General features: G+C 41.8%; 1 protein-coding gene across 3 annotated transcripts in view; it reads right to left on the reverse strand.

The window, feature by feature from the left end:
- Positions 1-18523, reverse strand: part of ABCC5 (ATP binding cassette subfamily C member 5) — an 87575-nt gene extending 69052 nt beyond the window's left edge. For 2 of the 3 annotated variants that reach the window (XM_065876346.1, XM_065876345.1), the window contains exon 1: positions 14983-15111. In XM_065876346.1, the coding sequence (XP_065732418.1) occupies positions 14983-15111 (129 nt within the window). Of the gene's footprint in view, positions 1-14982; positions 15167-18423 lie in introns of those variants that run through there. The other variant, XM_065876347.1, reaches the window with a different exon arrangement.
- Positions 18524-18864: the final 341 nt, after the last annotated feature.

The raw sequence follows: 18864 nt of genomic DNA on the forward strand, positions 1-18864 counted from the left end.
AGGCATATCATGAGTACTATACAAGCATTATCAAATGCCTGTAACATATCAGAGACTGAGGACTCTTGCAATATTTTTGATTTTAGAACAAGGCACCCAGTATAATTTTATTCTGACAAAGAAAAACTCCCATAAAAGTGGTTGAAAAAGTGGTTGAACTAATTCTCAAATTTTCATAGAATAATAAAACATGGAGTAGGAATGGCCACAGTAAAGGTATGGAGAAGTCTATATTGTTGATCTAAGACAATCAAAAGTTGCCATTCTAAGCAACCCACTTTCCAAGTCTCATATTTTTGCTATTCTTTCCTAAACTGCTTCCCAAACTGTCAATCTTGCTGTCATATCTTACTCACTGCCCATATAAGTACAGTGAAATATCTGATGGAGATAAGAAGATTCATGCAGGATGCTCTGTTGTGAAACAGTCCTGCTCCATATTTGCACCTAGGCTCCTTCAGTGACACGACTCTCAAAACAGTAAGCAACAAGTGTTTAGCTCTTGAATGATAAAATAACACAATCAAGAAAATCAAGAGAAAATCCCCTTACTCCAATAAGACTATGTTCTCTACAGTCTTAAAGTATTCATACTCCTTAGGCAGAATTTTCCCATAGTTGGAGGCCATTGTGAAGTATAATGGTTTTGCACATGGATTTCAGAAGACAGACATGGGCTCACAGGCTGATTCTGCCACCAACTTTCCGCATGTTACCTAGCCACTTTAAGCTTCAATTTCCTCATTTTTACAATGGTACATGCACCTACCACAAAGTGTTGAGAGGAATTAATGGGATAATGAAAAGTGCTTAGCAAAGTATTGGGTATATAACAAACATTTAATATATATTAACTATACACCAATTTATCCATCTGATAAATCATACAGCCTATCTTAACTATTCCTCTTTCCTTTAGCTTTCCCTGACTCTTTCAAGATTAGGGAATTTATTTCCCCCCTCCTATGTCTTCCCTGCACTGTGCCACTGCAATAGGATGCTTCTACTAAGAACTCCTGGAGGGCAGGTTGACTAACTCTTGTTTGCACCCCCTGCCCCTGGCACAGTACAGAGCCTATTATTCAAATGGCAACCAGAATATCTCCATGTTGCCCCACAATCTGCATTATTATCATGTAAAACTGCATGACATACCACTAAGAAATCTTCTTAACCGATCCACTTCTGTTTAATTTCTCTGCTCTTTTGCTTATTATTAATTGTATAATAAACAATTACGTTTATTTTTCTCTTTCTGGATTATTTAGGATAAATTCCATCAGTGGGATTACAGGATTAAAGAGTGTAGCTCCAAGCAACTAGACATCCATCCAGTTTGTTTAATTAACCTTATTATAAGATATGTACTCCAGTATTATTGCAAAAGAGAACTGCTCTTAGTTTTAGTACTTTCAGTTCTATTTTGTTGACCTGAGCCTGCCTCTATCTCACCTACTCTGGGACATTAGCAAGAAACAGAGGAAGTTAGGGCAATCTTCTTTGTTTATAGCCCGATCTCATGACTAGCATGTATCTGTAAAGGCAAACTGCTTACTTGAAGGTGATGGGAAAATTTGGGCAAATGAACTAATAACAAACCAACATAGCATTTACTATGTGCCAGGCATTGTTTTAAATGTTTTACAGATACTAACTCTTGTAATTCTCATAACTACCCTATGAGGTAGATACTCTTATTTCCCCTGTTTTACATCTGAGGAAACTGTGAAGTAGCAGCAAAGATTTGAAGAGATCTTTAAAAGCAGAGATCGAATCCAGTCTCCAGAGTTGAGGCTCTTAATCACTATGCTATGTGCCATTCCAAGAAAAAACAAGCAAATAACTCATCACTGTACAAGATGACCTCAGATATGTCTTTATAGACAGCCAGCTCTCTTCTCTTCCCCAGGGTGAGTATCAGATTAAAATAAACTATGACTCTCCTAACTAACCTCATTATAAGCAAATGGTAATTTCCACAGTCAAAGGCACAAGTACATGATTAGGACACTAGAATGTAAATAAACGATTTTACTTAATTGCAAAACTCCACTTCCTGGTTGTTTTTCAACCAAAGATGAGTAGATGCTAAATGATGAATACATTATGGACTGATATTTTAAAATAAAATAAAAGCATCTTTATACTACCCTGCCAGTAACTGCATAGATGTCTTATACTTGTAACTGTTTGGTTGGACACCTAACTTCTCTTTCTTTCTAAGCTTCCCAGAAAAGCATACCTGGCCAAGCAAGCCAGGGGGAAAAATGTCTATCTAAAGTAAAAACGAATTTAACCTACCATATTAACATTCTGTAATGTGAGTTATCAACATTCTAAGATTGAGCGGATTAAAAATAGAAATGGGGCTTCCCTGGTGGTGCAGTGGTTGAGAGTCCGCCTGCTGACCCAGGGGACACGGGTTCGTGCCCCGGTCCGGGAAGATCCCACATGCTGCAGAGCGACTGGGCCCGTGCGCCATGGCCGCTGAGCCTGCGCATCCAGAGCCTGTGCTCCACAACAGGAGAGGCCACAACAGTGAGAGGCCCACGCACCGCAAAAAAAAAAAAAAAAAAAAAGAAATGAACCAAGAAAAATGACTTAATATATCTAAGCTCTATGGGCTTACTATATGAATGCATAAATAATATAACACGGTAGGGAAATACAATTCAGCGAATATCATTGGGACAAATACAAACAGATTGGAGATGAACTGAGATCTGAGATCCAGGTTTCACACCATACATTAATCCATCTGGAATTAACCCCAAAAGTTACATTAAAATGATGAAATAAACAGAAGAGAATTAAACAGCATATTTAGCCACCTAGGGAAAGGAAATAGTCTCCATTTCCCCCAAAAGCCTGAAACTTATCAAAGGCAAGATGGATGGCTTAAAATATAAAAAGGAAAACTTTTTGCATAATGAAATTAGCATTAAGGGGAAGGGGAATACAGCTAAAGGAGTGACCAGGTAACTAATATAATAATATATTTTGAACAGTCAGCTTTTACTGAAAAACATGTTTTATCCATTCATTCAGCAAGTATTTATTGAGGGGACTACATGCCAGGCACAGCTCTGGGTGCTGGGGACACAGGAGTGAAAAAACAGACTTGCACCTCGAAATCACTGCCTTAATGCAGGTTACATTCTAGTATTTATAAAAGGTCAAAATCCAGAATAATCGACTAAATTGGTTCAGAAGCTTCTCTCAGCTTCTGAATTCAATGTTACCAATCAAGAAATTAAATTTTAACATACAACTATATATACCTTAATAGAAATAGAGATAAAATCCAACCAGAGAAGGAGGGAAATGTAAGACAACCACATATCATCTGAACCTTGACCCAATTTTTAATGTCACTGGCAGGTACTCAGGGGAACAAACTGGTCATATGTAACACTTTACATATGCTTTGTCTCCATAGTATTATTATAGGAAGGAAAATTTTCCAAACAAAAAAAAATCATTTAAACCCAATGGTTTACTGGGAACTAAATGCCTAATAGAAGATTAATGGCTAAACTACAGTAGAGCAACACTCCAGTGCAGTGCTGCTTGACAGCAATAAAATACAAGCCACAAATGTAATTTAAATGTTTCTAGTAGCCACATTTAAAAAGTAAAAAGAAACAGGAGAAATTAATTATAATAATATACATTATTTAACCCAATATATACAAAATACTATCTTTTAAACATGTAATCAATAAAAATTATTAATGAGATATTTTATATTCTTTTTTTGGTTCTAAGTCTGAAGTCTGGTGTGTGTTTTTTTATTAGGCTTTTTAAAAATTAATTTACTTTATCTATTTTTGGCTGTGTTGGGTCTTTGTTGCTGTGCACGGGATTTCTCTAGTTGCAGCTAGAGGGGGCTACGCTTCATTACGGTGCGCGGGCTTCTCATTGCGGTAGCTTCTCTTGATGCGGAGCATGGGCTCTAGGCACGTGGGCTTCAGTAGTTGTGGCATGCAGGCTCAGTAGTTGTGGCTCGCGGGCTCTAGAGTGCAGGCTCATTAGTTGTGGTGCACGGGCTTAGTTGCTCCACAACATGTGGTATCTTCCCAGACCAGGGCTCGAATCCGTGTCCCCTGCATTGGCAGGTGGATTCTTAACCACTGTGCCATGAGGGAAGCCCTGGTGTGTGTTTTATATATACAGAACATCTCAATTCGGACATGCCACATTTCAAATGTCCAATAGCTACATGTGGCTGGTGGCTACAGTATTGGATCGCATAGTCCAGTAGTTTTCAATTGAGGGTGATTTTGCTTGCCCAGGGGACATTTGGCAATGTTTGCAGACATTTTTGGTTGTCACAACTGTGCATTCAGTGGGTAGAGGCCAGGGATGCTGCTGAACATCCTACCATGCACGGAACAGGCCCCCACAACAAAGAATTATCTGGCCCCCAAATGTCAGTAGTGCTAAGGTAGCCCCAGATAGCTAAACAGCTAACACGGCTAGTACTCGATGTATGATGATCTAGGGGAATGTGTTTTATGAGTCCTATTTGTTTTTTACGTTACAATGCTTTAAATCAATTTTAGAAGTAACTTTTTAAGGCTTCTCCTGAGACGAGATGAGGGCACTCATTTCTCTTTACTTCTCTTAAGGGGCACTGCAGACACATGCAGGTCTGCAGGGGCACATGCAGGTCTCTCCATGGCCAGATGTTGCAGCCACAGAAGGTGTCCGCAGCAGTTGATTCATCCCAAAGGGAAAAATACTGCTTGATCCAGGAGTTGAGAAAACATTAAACAAGGAAATGCTTCTGCCATTTGTATCTTCCTGAGGACTGTGGCTAGGAGACATGAGCATTTTTTTTCCCTACCAAGGTGATGGGGTGGAGCAGGGCAGGGACAGTGGGGAACTAAAAGGGGACAATGAAATTTAGATTCTGCCACGGTTCAAACAAAGGTCAGGGAAACACAGAGTCATTTACCTGCCCATCTGTGAGGGAAACAAGGAACTTTGATCCATAAGCAAACAGAGAGGTTTGCACAAGAGCCCTCCATCCTCTGTACACTAAGACCATCCCCAGGGCTGGGATAATTAGCTCTCACTATCACACCACATGGCTTCCGCTTATCTAGTTTGTCCCATCTCATTTTAACAGGCTGCCAGAGCGGAATGTCTGCTGACAAGGCAACCACGGGCTTCCCCCTGCGTGGAGGCCCCTGGGACAAGATACCAGGGGCCAGCAATCATTCCCCAGGCTAAACAATCCTTTCCCAACAGCAGGACAACAGCAGGGTAGCCTTGCTAAGCCTGGAGGCTGAGGAATCAACCAGAGGCACCTCTCAGCTTCCAAGGGTATTAAAGGCTGCAATATTCCCATCTGGCCCGTCCCACAAGGAAAGCCGCACTTGGGGCACAATCAGAACGGACAGGCCTCAGACTCTACAGCGTATTCTTCCTACCCTCTCCTTAATTCACAAGGTCTTAACACAAATACAGAGTGGGTAGCCTCTTCTCATAAACCCTTCTGGCCCAAGTAAAAGCTTTTCTGCAGGTGTCCCAGCCCCACAGCTGCCTTTACGGCAAACATTTAGAAAGACAAACTTTTAAGAGGAACTGTCACACTGTCAAATACAGTTTTCAAGAGACTCAAAATGTTAACAATTAAATAAGTTAAATTTTCTTTTAAATTAAAAAAGAAATGAAAAAGCTGATACCCTCCCAGGAACAGCTGACTCCAGGCATCCCCAATTCTCCCTCTCCCCAACAAGTTAACACTACGAAGGACATTTCCCCTCCCAATTCTCAGCACTTCCTTATTCCAATGGGTTATTAACATGATTCTGACCGGCTCTAGCATTTCCCTTAAGAACTTCCAAACAGCAGTCATTTCAGTCAAGGGACAGCGAAATTCTAGAACGTAATCTTCCCAGGAAGGAAGCAGAATATAATAGAAAGGGCTCACTATTCATTCAAAGTCAGGGAACCTGCTAACTTCAGCCCTATTGCTCAGCAGCTATGAATTAACTTGTACCCCAGCTCACTAATCTGTAACTAGGCTGTATTACCCTCATGCTGAGGATAAGCTATTACAATTCACAAGTGTAAAACCAATGGATATAACTTACCACCATCACGGTGAAACAGGTATTTTTCCGCAGCTCATAATCTAGCATTGCCCCAGAATCCGGAGAAATTTGAGGGCTTTCAATTGTTTCATAAGCTAAATTCCAAGGAACTTTTCTAAAGGTCCTATTACACTGGGGTGTGAGATTAACTTTGTTATTATAATGATAAGGTTTCAAAGGACTAAACTGAAAATAAATCACAGAAGGGAAAAAAAGACATGGGAAACACTTGGAGCCCCACTGGTTGAGGGGACAGAAGAGACTTTATTCCATGAGATCTAAGGCAGAGGTTCTCAGTGCTGCTGACACATTAGGATCACCAGGGCAGCTTTTAAACAACATGGATGCCTGAGCCTGACCCCAGAGACTGGTTTAATTGGTCTGGAACACTGGTATCTTTTTTTAACGCTCTTCAAGTGATTTTAATACGCAGCCTGAACTGAGAACCACTGATGTAGATGGTAGGATGCTGGTCATTTGCATTTGACAAAATCCCTTCAAGATTTTCAGGCTTTAGCTTAAAAAAGCCAAAATATAATTTGTAAATGAAACTCCCTTCAGGGAGCAGTAAGTACCATGTGAGCCCATGTTAAATGCCTAGAATAAGACATTAGTGGGTCCAACATGTGACTCCTGTACCGCAGAGCAGACTGGAACCGCTGACAATGGTGGGAAGCAAAGGCAAAGGTGAAGATTTGGGCAGTCTGGCTATTTTTCCACTGTGAGAATACAACATTTAAGGAAGCTAAGTGACTGCTCAACACCACATCTGCTTTAGTAAACAGAAGTTTTCATCTGGTATCTAATAACAGATAAGTTGATTCTTTGAACAGCTAATTCAGAAAATAATCTTAAATGATTAAAACATATGTAACATCTAATTAATTATCTAAATAGGTTAACTCCCTAAAAGGGGGGTAAGGAGGGAAGGAATAGACTTAATAAGGTTAATTCTACAGACAGGTTCAACCACTGCAAAGACTTCCGGAGGCTTTGTTTCCTGTTTCCGGCACTGACCTTTTTATTTTTGATTAAGAGAGAGGGAGGCACAGAATGGTGAGACATTCAAAAAAGCATTAGTTATGGGAACATATGTATATATATAACTGATTCACTTTGTTATAGAGCAGAAACTAACACACCATTGTAAAGCAATTGTACCCCAATAAAGATGTTAAAAAAAAAAAAAGCATTAGCAAAAGGCTACCTCAAAGCAAAACCAAAGTTTCACTGAGAAAGTTCTCATTAACCATCTGTAACTTCCAAGTTATAGATCTTAACAAAATAAAGGTTTGGGTATTTAAAACTGCTTAAAAAACAAAAAGCTAGTTCCAATACTTTTCTTCCCTTTTGACAGAAAGCTCCTTTAACTCATGCCAACAAGCTATATTTATTTCCCTTAAGCAGCATTTCCTAGGAAAGAAGCAGCAGTCCTGCTGCAGATGGCATAAGAGAGCTCATGATCAAGGCAGCAGGCCAATCTTAGGAGACCCACGTGGTAGACTCAGTCACCACACAGGAAAGCCACCTGGGCTCTGCACCAATGGCAGCACTGTTGTCATCTCTATCAGAGAGCTCTGGGCTGCTATTGGAGACCAACATCTGGCACCAGGCCAGACACCGTATCATACCGTACTAAGATTTATAAAGCTTTATAGATGCCTTCAGGGAAAAGAAAAAAAAAAAAAAGGCAGGTGTTCTTACGCATCCTAACTGTCCAGAAAATGTGCTGAGTCACTGAGTAGCATTCAAGAAAAAAATAATGCAGAGACTGCAAATACTAATCTCCTTCACCCTGCTTTCCTTCCTAGCAGCAAAGAGACTCACAGGTAATACTTTTGACACTGAAAACACAAGAGCATGGAAAAATTCACATACCCTTAGTCCATAAAGAAAAGCTTTCAGAGTTAAATTCTCTAAAAGTATAATGTACTAGACAAAACTATTTTATGGTAACAATAGTTGTCTCTAGGTAGAGGGGTTAAGGGTGATTTATTTTTTCTATAATCTTCTACAATTTGCACATTTTCTATAATGAGACCATAATTCTTTCATAGTATATATCTTAGAATCATATTTCTTGGTAAGAGATTACACCCACATCTTTGTCTCTAGCATGTAACTTCAATTCACCCAAATATTTCCACTCACTAATTATGAACACTCCAACCAGGGCTACAGTGTCAGCCGAACAAGGAACTAAAGGAGACACTAAGTGAAGGTCACTGGACTTTGCAAATACTTGCTTTGCTACTTTGCCTAGAAGCAGAATATTCTAACTTGGTAGAAAGCAAATTCCACCAGTGGTACACTTCTTTTTTTTTTTTTTAATTTATTTATTTTTGGCTGCATTGGTTCTTCGTTGCTGCACGCAGGCTTTCTCTAGTTGCGGCGAGCGGGGGCTACTCCTTGTTGCATGTGCAGGCTTCTCATTGCAGTGGCTTCTGTTGTTGCGGCACATGGGCTCTAGGTGCGTGGGCTTCGGTAGTTGTGGCATGTGGGCTCAGTAGTTGTGGCTCGCGGGCCCTAGAGCGCAGGCTCAGCAGTTGTGGTGCATGGGCTTAGTTGCTCCACAACATGTGGGGTGTTCCCTGACCAGGGCTCAAACCCATGTCCCCTGCATTGGCAGACGGATTCTTAACCACTGCACCACCAGGGAAGCCCTGCTTATTTTCCATCTTTCCTCCTTTCCTAGATCACACATGCTAGGGAAAAACAAGTCACCTTTGGCTTTAGCCTGAGCACAATGAGAAAACAAACAACCACCACAATAAAAAAAACTTATAAAAGCGTCAAATAGCTTTGTCTTGCTTTTGCTTAAGTTTTAATTTAAAGCAACTAAAATCCAAACTCCTTGGCCTCTTATTCAAGAACACATCATCTGAAACTCACTGACCTATCCTTCTACATATATGACTTCACACTTCACGTTCAAAGCCAACAGCACCTAGTTGGTCCTACCCACAGCTTTTTCTTCTACCAGGCATGTTCTTATTTCTCTGAATTCTAACTATTCCTCTAAGTCTCCAACCAAATGCTACCTCCTGCTGAAGTCTTCCTTGACCTCAAAGACTGAAGCACTCTCTCCTTGTTAATCTCCAAAGCATCTAAATTACAGTAATCTACGTACATGCCTATGAGTTTAAGCTACGGAGGGCAGGCAGGCCCAGCACTAATTTATCTTCACGTGCACCAGAACACTTCATTCAGGGCTGTGCGTGCATCTTGGAGAATGCTCAAATGTTTGCTGAATTAAAAAAGTGAATAAACATCACATCTTAAAACAAACCAAGCCGGGGGCAGGGGGATGAATTGGGAGATTGGGATTGACATATACACACTAATATATATAAAATAGGTAACTAATAAGAACCTGCTGTATAGCACATGGAACTCCTCTTCACTGTACAGTAGCAACTAATACAACATCGTAAAACAGCTATACCTCAATTAAAAAAAAAAAACACAAACCAACCAGACTTGGTGGAGTTACGTGATCGACATGTGCATATCTGAATGCAGTTATAAGAAAAGGAGCTGTGCTTGGAGAGTCATGCCTCAGACACAGGAACAGTGTTAAGGAGTGGTCTGGACATAAATCTTTGTTAGTTGAAATAATGCCAGCCTAACGCCAGCCAAGATTAGTACTTAGGCTCAAGGAACTAACAGCAACAGAAGGCACCCCTATTAGCACTTCAAGATTAAAGGATGTCTGCAAATCATCAAGTTGTGTGTGGCCATAAGCTTTAACTCAATAGTCCTGAACAAAGGGGAGGTGTGAAAATGCATTATTTTTAACTTAATTAGCTCTAAGCAGATGTGATACAAATATCTGAAACGTGAATGATTAGAGCAATTTTTCCCAAAGAGTATTCCAAAAGATTTGGTCACAATATTAAGAAACAGGCAAACTGTGTACTCTGCAACTTTGCTTACAGCTTGAGAGAAAAAAAAATCACCCGCCTGTTTAAAATGAGGATTTAATCCCTGATGCTTTGCTTCTGACTTCTGTTTGACAGTTTCATGTGTCCATGTTAACTGGACCTATTGAAGGCTAATGGTGGTGAATAAAACCTTGTTTTCCAATGAAGAGCCACAGATGATGTATCCTTATCTTTTGTTACTTTGGGAGGTACTATTTTTTTATTTCTGATGGATAATAGACATGCCTGGCATCTGGGAGGTCCCATCCCAGATTTCATCTCTAACAACTAATATGGAAACAATGGTTATGATCAAGAGACACGAAACTGTAATCTCTACCCAATTATCTACTTACATTCCTTTTTTTTAATTAATTAATTAATTTTTATTTTATTTTTGGCTGCATTGGGTCTTCATTGCTGTGTGCAGGCTTTCTCTAGTTGCGGTGAGTGCGGGCTACTTTTCATTGTGGTGCGCAGGCTTCTCACTGCGGTGGCTTCTCTTGTTGTGGAGCACGGGCTCTAGGCTCCCGGGCTTCAGTAGTTGTGGCATGCGGGCTCAGTAGTTGTGGCTCACGGGCTCTAGAGGACAGGCTCAGTAGTTGTGGCGCACGGGCTTAGTTGCTCCACAGCATGTGGGATCTTCCCAGACCAGGGCTTGAACCCATGTCCCCTGCATTGGCAGGCGGATTCTTAACTACTGTGCCACCAGGGAAGACCCTCTACTTACATTCTTAAAACGGTATGCTTATACAGCCATTCTACTTCCCAAATACTTAAATTACCCATTTGTAATCGCTGAACCAGAAATTTGTCATCTTGCTGATTTCCTCTATTAGCAAACTGTTATATGAGACAAGTTCAAGATATATTTATATCTAAGATTCTGGATTTTGACAGGTAATACGCACGAAGATTCTAGGTGGTATGTGAACTTTTAAAAACACTTGATATTTACACATTCCTTTTAACGTGTAAAAAATAGGTTGCATAAACCTGTAATTCTACTGCTTAGGTCAAGGCTGAGCAAAAAAAGCCAGTACATTAAAAGAATTAAGGACTTTCCTGGCGGTCCAGTGGTTAGGACTTCACCTTCCAATGCAGGCCGTGCAGGTTCGATCCCTGGTTGGGGAGCTAAGATCCCACATGCCTCACGGCCAAAAACCCGAAACATAGAACAGAAGCAATATTGTAACAAATTCAATAAAGACTTTAAAATGGCCCACAACAAAAAAAAAAAATCTAAAAGAAATAGTTTAAGTAAAAAAAAAAAGTTCAGAGGGTACAGGATATGGTAAAAAAACAGGAAAACAGTACTCAAATGTAAAAGTTTAGGAAACATCAAAGGATAATGAAAATGAAACTCATGTGGACTGCTCAGATTTTATAAAAGTGGTTGGTATCAGCCTCCTGTTTCTTCAAGATGAGGCTCAGCTACACAAAGGAAACTTGCTGTCTGGTGCCTGACTTAATAATTTAGGGGACAAAAGGCACAACAGTGACTCCTTTTCCAGTTCTTCTCCACCCACAGAGGAAGTTTGCTGCTCCCACTGCACACCCTAATGTCAGTTCTGCTCTAACCAACTGGACAGGGTCTCTGTCGCCAGAAATTTCACAGGGCCACACACTACCTTCCCAGGTTCCATCTCTTCCTGCTCTACAAACTACCCATGGGCAAGCTTGCTCACTCCTAAGGCTTCATCTACGTGGATGCACTAATGACTCCAAAACTTGTGCCTGCTCTACTCCTTGCCTATGCTCTAATTATCTACTAATCATCTCATGTGGATGCACTTCAAATTCCACATGTTTAAAAGCAAACTCATTCTTACCTCCTCTCCTTCCTTCTTTTCCCATGTGTCCACCAATAGTTTTAAATCCTTACCGTGAATCCCAGGCACCCCAATGTTTCCCTCCCCTTCCAGAGATGCCCCGAAATCTCTCCCCTCTCCTCCATCCTCACTATTATTCTTGGACACAGACCCCTGGCCTCTTTCACATGGGCTGGCACAGAAGCCTCCAGATTGCTCCCTGCATTTTGTCTCTCTTTCTCTCATACAGGTTTTTCCTACACTGTCTCAAAACTAATCTTCCTAAGATAAAAATCAAGTCTTAAAAATCTCAGCTCAACTGCATTAGCCATTAGGTAATGCAACTTAAAACTACAATGAGATATCAGACATACCTATCAGAATGGCTAAAATAAAATTAATAACACCAAATATTGGCAAGAATGCAGAGAAACTGGATCACTCATACATTGCTGGTGGGAATGTAAAATTATACAGTCACTCTGGAAAAGAGTATTGAAGTTTCTGATAAAACTAAACATGCACTTACCATATGACCCAGCAATTACATTCCTGGGAATTTACCCAGAGAAATGGAAATTTTATTCACACAAAATCCTATACACAAATGGTTCAGAGCAGCTTTTTTTGTAATAGCTACAAACTAGAAATAACCCAAATGTCCTTCAACAGACGAATGGTTAAAGAAACTGTGGTCTATCTATAACATGGAAAATTACAATTAAAAGGAAAGAACTATTGATACACACAACAAATTAGTTGGATCTCAAGGGAATTAGGCTGAGTGAAAAAATCCAATGTCAAAAGGTTACATACTATATGATTCCATTTGTACAGCATTCTTAAAATGGCAAAATTACAGAGATGGAGAACAGATAAGTGGTTGCCAAAGATTGGGGGAGAGACTGGGACTTCCCTTGTGGCGCAGTGGTTAAGAATCCACCTGCCAATGCAGGGAACATGGGTTCGAGCCCTGGTCCGGGAAGATCCCACATGCCGTGGAGCAACTAAGCCTGTGCACAACTACTGAGCCTGCGCTCTAGAGCCTGCGAGCCACAACTACTGAAGCCCGCGTGCCACAACTACTGAAGCCCGCATGCCTAGAGCCTGTGCTCTGCAATGAGAAGCCACAGCAATGAGAAGCCTGCACACTGCAACAAAGAGTGGCCCCTGCTCGCTGCAACTGGAGAAAGCCCGCACGCAGCAACAAAGACCCAACACAGCCAAAAATAAATAAATAAATAAATTTATTTTTAAAAAAAAGATTGGGGGAGAGGGCAAGGGAGGTGGCTGTGGCTCTTAAAAGGGAGCATGAGAGATTCTTTTGGTGGAGCTGATTTGTATCTCTACTGGGGTGCTGGTCATACAGATTTACATGTGGAAAAATTGCATAGCCTACACACACACAAATGAGTGCACGTGAAACTGGTGAAGTCTTTTTTTTTTTTTTTTTTGCTGCGGTACGCGGGCCTCTCACTGCTGGGGCCTCTCCCGTTGCGAAGCACAGGCTCCAGACGCGCAGGCTCAGCGGCCATGGCTCACGGGCCCAGCCGCTCCTGCAGCACGTGGGATCCTCCCGCACCGGGGCACGAACCCATGTCCCCTGCATCGGCAGGCAGACTCTCAACCACTGCGCCACCAGGGAAGCCCTGGTGAAGTCTTAATAAGGTGGCTGGATGGTATCCATGTCAATCAATATCCTGTTGTGATATTATACTATAGCATGCGAGAAGTTACCACTGGGGGAAGCTAGATAAAGTATGTATGGGATCTCTCCGTATTATTTTTTACAACTGCATGTGGATCTACAATTATCTCAAAATAAAAAAGTTAAAAGAAAAAAATCCTCTCAATAGCTTCCAATAGTTCCCCAACACCAACAGTAAATGATTCCTTAGCATGGCGTGCAGAGCTTTCTCACATACATCCTATGCTCTAGACAACTAGCTCTAAGACCTAACACTTTTTGAGCACAGGCTATGTGGCAGGCACCATTCTAAGCATTTTATATGTATTAGCTCACTTAATCCTCAAGGGAACTCATGAGTTAGGTTCTACCGTTGATACCATTTTATTCATAAACCACTAAGGCACAGATGACTTAAGCAGCTTGAAAGCATCCCCACCTCATCAGTCTTCAAAGCCCTGCTCCAGTGTTACCTTTGTGACTTTTTCCAGTTTAAGTCCTATACTAACAGTGTCTAGCATTCAAAAGATACCCGATATGTGTTTAATTAACATAAGGTTTGGACAAAGGGACAAAGAAAAGGTACAAAACTGGCACCTTAAGGATTTGATACTGATTACCTTGAATCTATGTTTCCTCAAAGTTAAGCTCGAATGGGAAAGCACTGTATAATATACAGCAGAAACAGAAAACAACCATCAGTTAGAAAATGTTGATTAATAAGGCAACAGCTTTCAGGTAGCAAAGAGGGACAGGTAATGTCAGGCTAATGAAACTCCAGTGTCAGCTGCAGAGCCATATCTTTCTCCAATTTTCACGGAACAAATAGATGAACACAAACCTCAACTTCCTACCCAGCAACCCCCGTTCTTCCTTATCAGTTACTTCTGCAATTCAAGAAAAGGTATAATTTTTTCCCCTGAATAAAGATATTTCTTCCAGTTTAAAATGTATATTCATTATTTCCCTTGGAGGAAATTAGGTTATTAACTAAAGGCTCCTTTACACTCATGGGTTTACTTGAAAATTTTACTGATTATCCTCCAACAATCTAGAATTGTTCCAAGTACACGCTGAAGTCTGAATGAAAATCTCCAAAGGAGTCCCCTTTTAAAGGCAGACAACAGAGGCAGAGGGAGAAAACAATTTTAAATACATGAATGAAGTTTAATGGTTCATATTCCCTCTGCTCCCTGCCCAGGCCTTCCCCTATCCCACATGGCATAAACTGTCTTCTCTCAAGCAAAGCCTTTTTAGAGGAGAACCCAAGGGGAAAAATAGGTGAGAAGCTGAGAGCCAACCTCTCCTCTTTCATAAATAACCATAAATTCTTAACAGTGACCTAAAGTCAATAAAGAAAAAGAAACTTATTTTAAATTAGGCATCTTGTGAAGAGAGAAGGTGTGGTCTAGCACTGCAGCAGGTAAGAAGAGGGACTCAAGCAAGGCAGTACTGACCGGTTGAGTTCTCTTGTACTTAGAGTCCTCGCGGTCTCGGTGCTGCCCTGAATTGCTGGTTCTCTCCCGCACATTTCTATAACCAGGGCTGGGGATGATATACTCCTTTCTTATGTCAATGTCCTTCATCTTCTCTGAGTGGAGGTGCCAGGGCTCACAGACTCTTGGTTCCACTTGAGAATTTCTGAAATTAAAAATTCATCAAGGACAGGTATTTCCTAAATTGTGCTTCATCATAAGTGAAAGTGCTCTAAAATAGGGGAAAAAAGGACAAAAGCATTAAAGTTTTCTGTCATTATATCTATAAAAATAAATTTTCAAAAATCTTTCAATTACCCTTCAATTTTTTCAAGAAAAAAATTCAGTGTGATAGAATCAAGAAGAATTCTCTCCTCCCACCCCTAAGGGGGGGGAATAAAAAGATTAAAAAAATAAACACAGTGAAAGAGACACCCGCCTTCTTCACCTTCAACTATGTTCAATCACAATGTATAGAGCATTTATATACGTCTTAAAAAAAAAAAAAAAGACCTTCTGGAAACAATTTAAGTTTGTTCCAAGCATTACAAATTCCATAATTTTAAAACAGATAAATTTTACTAAATGAAAACTTATAAAACACTTATTCTACCAATGATATATCCCATCTCTGTATTTTTATAATTAAGTAATGGGTTAACTGATGCTTTTAAAGCTCTGTGAAGTTACATAGCTAAAACACAAAATAGTACTACACTTTACCTTTAAAAACAAATTCCCCTTGTGTTACTGAAAGTGTTCTAAAATTAGATAGAAGTGATGATTGCACAATTCTGTTAATATACTAACCAAACACCACGTTGTATACTTTAAGGGGTGAATTTCATGATACAAAAATATCTCAACAAAGATGTTATTAAAAAACAATAACAGAAACAAATTCCCTACCCTGTCCTACTAAGTCTTACCTCCTATCTACCTGAAACTCTGTCCTAAACCCTTGCTAGCCTGGTTATCTCTCATCAATATCTGATATCAATTCTGGTTACTTCTGAAAAAACAAAACACATGCATACGTCTCTAAAACATTTCCCCCACTCTAACATGGTTCAAAGCTTCCCAGGTACAAGTTGGGAAAACAATTTTCATACCAGCCTCACTAGAAATTAAAGAAGTGTAGCTGTGTTGCCTTTTGAATTCCATAAATTCCTAGCTATCACTGAGACTTAAAAGTACAACAGTACGGACATAATTCTGATAGCTACAATTCATTTTTTAAGGTATCAGAAAAAAAGGAGAACACTTACAAATCCTCTAAATAAAAAGGACTAAATCTCCTCCAGAGACGTATTTCCAGCACAAAGAAAGCTTTACTTCTTGCCTTTCAGGGGTCTGGCTCAAGTACCCTGAGTTGATACTGCTAAGTTACTTATCTTCAAAGAAAAAAGTCACCTTGTCCAATGACAAACTGCACCATAAAGAGCACCGGCTTACAACCAAGAACACAGCAATCATGTCACTGAGACCTCAGCAAGCCTAAACTATAAACAGACCTGGCATCTGCCAGTGTCCCCAATGTCGGGATGCCGCTGCAGATCAGAATAATCCTTCTTACAGGGATCACTGAAGTCCAACCTTCCCCTCCAAAGGTTCCCCAGACTAGCTGATTATCTGGAAAGCAGAAAAGATTAGTCCTATTTTGAAAAAAGGCAAGTGAAGGGGAGGCAGTTTGAAAGGGAAGAGGCCAAAGTATTGTAACTCACAATACCAAATGCCATGTCAGGAAGAACACAAAGATCATCTCAATTGTCTAAGAATTCATGTAACCTCAGTTTCTTTCAATCACTTTATTCCAAGTTATTCTATATTGGAAGGGTGTGGGGAGCAATTTCCCATTCCCTCTAACACTCCTGCTTCTTTAATTTCCTGGGGAAAGAGACACAGCTATGAAAGTAGGCAAGCCTTGTGCAGGGACAAAGCTAGTATCTCCTGGCCTTGAACAGAAGGAGGATTCCAGCTTCTGTGGATCAGGGATATAAGACAGGGCAGACCACATGGAGGCCAGCCAAGAGCTAGGAAGTCCAATGGGTCTGGGAAACAAGGCCCAAATCTGAAGAAAACAGTTAAGGAAAGATCACTAGCTAGGCTTTTTAGGGATACCTTTTGTATTTCTCTCTTTTCTTCTTTCTGTTCTCCCTTAAAGTTGTTTAAAAGTCTTATTTAAAATGCTAACTTGCTCCAACTATTAAGAGAGGGAAAAGGGAAGGTATTTTTATTTTTGAGTCAGAGCTGAACGATGGCACTAGCAGAATATTCGAAGTGGGAGAACCCAGAGAGGTGCTCAGAGGAGGGCACTTGGTCAGCTGCCTTTTTTTCTTTTTTTTTTTAACCAAAACTCTCTTTCCAGTGATAAAAGTGTAGACGTTCTCCTGCACGACGATGCAGTCGAAACTGCATGGGGGGGAGGGGGCTGCACAGGATTACAAGGACTGTAAGTAGCCAGACTGGTGTTTCCAAATTGCCTTCATTACAACATTCCTTAGGTTTCCAACACCTCAGGAATCTGGTTCCAATCCCTGCAGCTACACAAAAAGACCTGAAGCTGCAAGGATATGTATTTACCACCCCCTTGATATCCACTTGCTGTGCCCCAGCCTTCTGCACATTTCACTTACTCACGCTGGAGACCCCAGAATGACCTACTCATCTTCTCCTTCAAAACCTCCTGAAACTTTGCCAGTCTTTCCTGTGCCCATCTGCCTCCTACCTCCCCACGTCCGTGCAGAAACCAAACGACCCCTATGTTTTAAATACAAAGCACCATGCAGCTCTGTGTGGCGGAAGGGCAAAGGGCACTAATGACAGTCAAGAGATCTAGATTCCATTCCGGACTCTGCCAAGTGTTTGCTGTGCGTGCTTCTGTCACGAACCTCCCTCTACCCATTCGCCAAAACGAGAGGTTGGCTTCTGAGGTTGCTGGCAGCTCAGTCTCCTCTGTGGGGATTGAGCGGGGGTGCCCCAAGCCGCCTCCCTACAACCTTGAGGATGGGGGCTTCTCTCAGGCCAGCTTCGCCTGGGATGCCGGGGCCCTAGGGCGTTCCCGCGGCCAGTTCGGGCCCGCAGAGGCGATAGCTACCCACACCCACGGGCCGCGGACGCAGCACCCCCTGGCGGCGTTATCCGGGAATGTGGCCGGCAACCCCGACCACTCATCCCACCCTACCTGCCTTCCGACGCCAGGACCTCACCACCTCACCACCGGCCCTCAGGGGTCAAGTCCCGAGGAGAAGGCGGCGGCAGGAGACTAGAGGGAAACCTGGCCCCGTTTCTCAGGTCTCCGGCTTCCCCCGACCTGCTTGCATCCTCGATCACAGTCCCCCACCTCCGGACGAAACACACGGGAGATAGTCCCCGCGACAACCCGAGGGAGAAGGAAGGGGTACGGCGATCGCCGCTACCTACCAGTGCCCCAGCTCCAAAACGACCGCGTCGGCCACTCGACCACGCTCCCGAGCATCAGCCCCGGAGCAAAACAAGCCTTTATAGCGGCATTGGCCGCCAGACTGCGCAGGCGTGCTGCACAAAGACTTCCCAAGACTGAAGGGAATTGTAGTCCCCCTTCCAGGAGCCCGAGGCTCGATTCGCGGCAAAGAACTATATTTCCCAGAAGCACCGTAGAAGCCCTGGAGGAGGTGCAAGTCTCTCCTCCCTTCCACCGCGCTCCAGGCTCTGCACCATCCTTCCCAGAGGTTCTGCTATCCTGTCTGGAATCTTCTCTGAGGCCCTGTGTTCCAGTGGGTGGCCGGGAGGGTTGACAGTAGCCCTCTGTGGGCGGGCAGCACAGTCAGTGTTTGTAGGCAGGGTGGTCACGGCGGTGCTTGGCCGTTTATGCACCGGAAAGCA

The sequence above is a fragment of the Phocoena phocoena genome, chromosome 4 (genome assembly GCF_963924675.1).
Source record: "Phocoena phocoena chromosome 4, mPhoPho1.1, whole genome shotgun sequence".
In the NCBI taxonomy this organism is placed as follows: domain Eukaryota; kingdom Metazoa; phylum Chordata; class Mammalia; order Artiodactyla; family Phocoenidae; genus Phocoena; species Phocoena phocoena.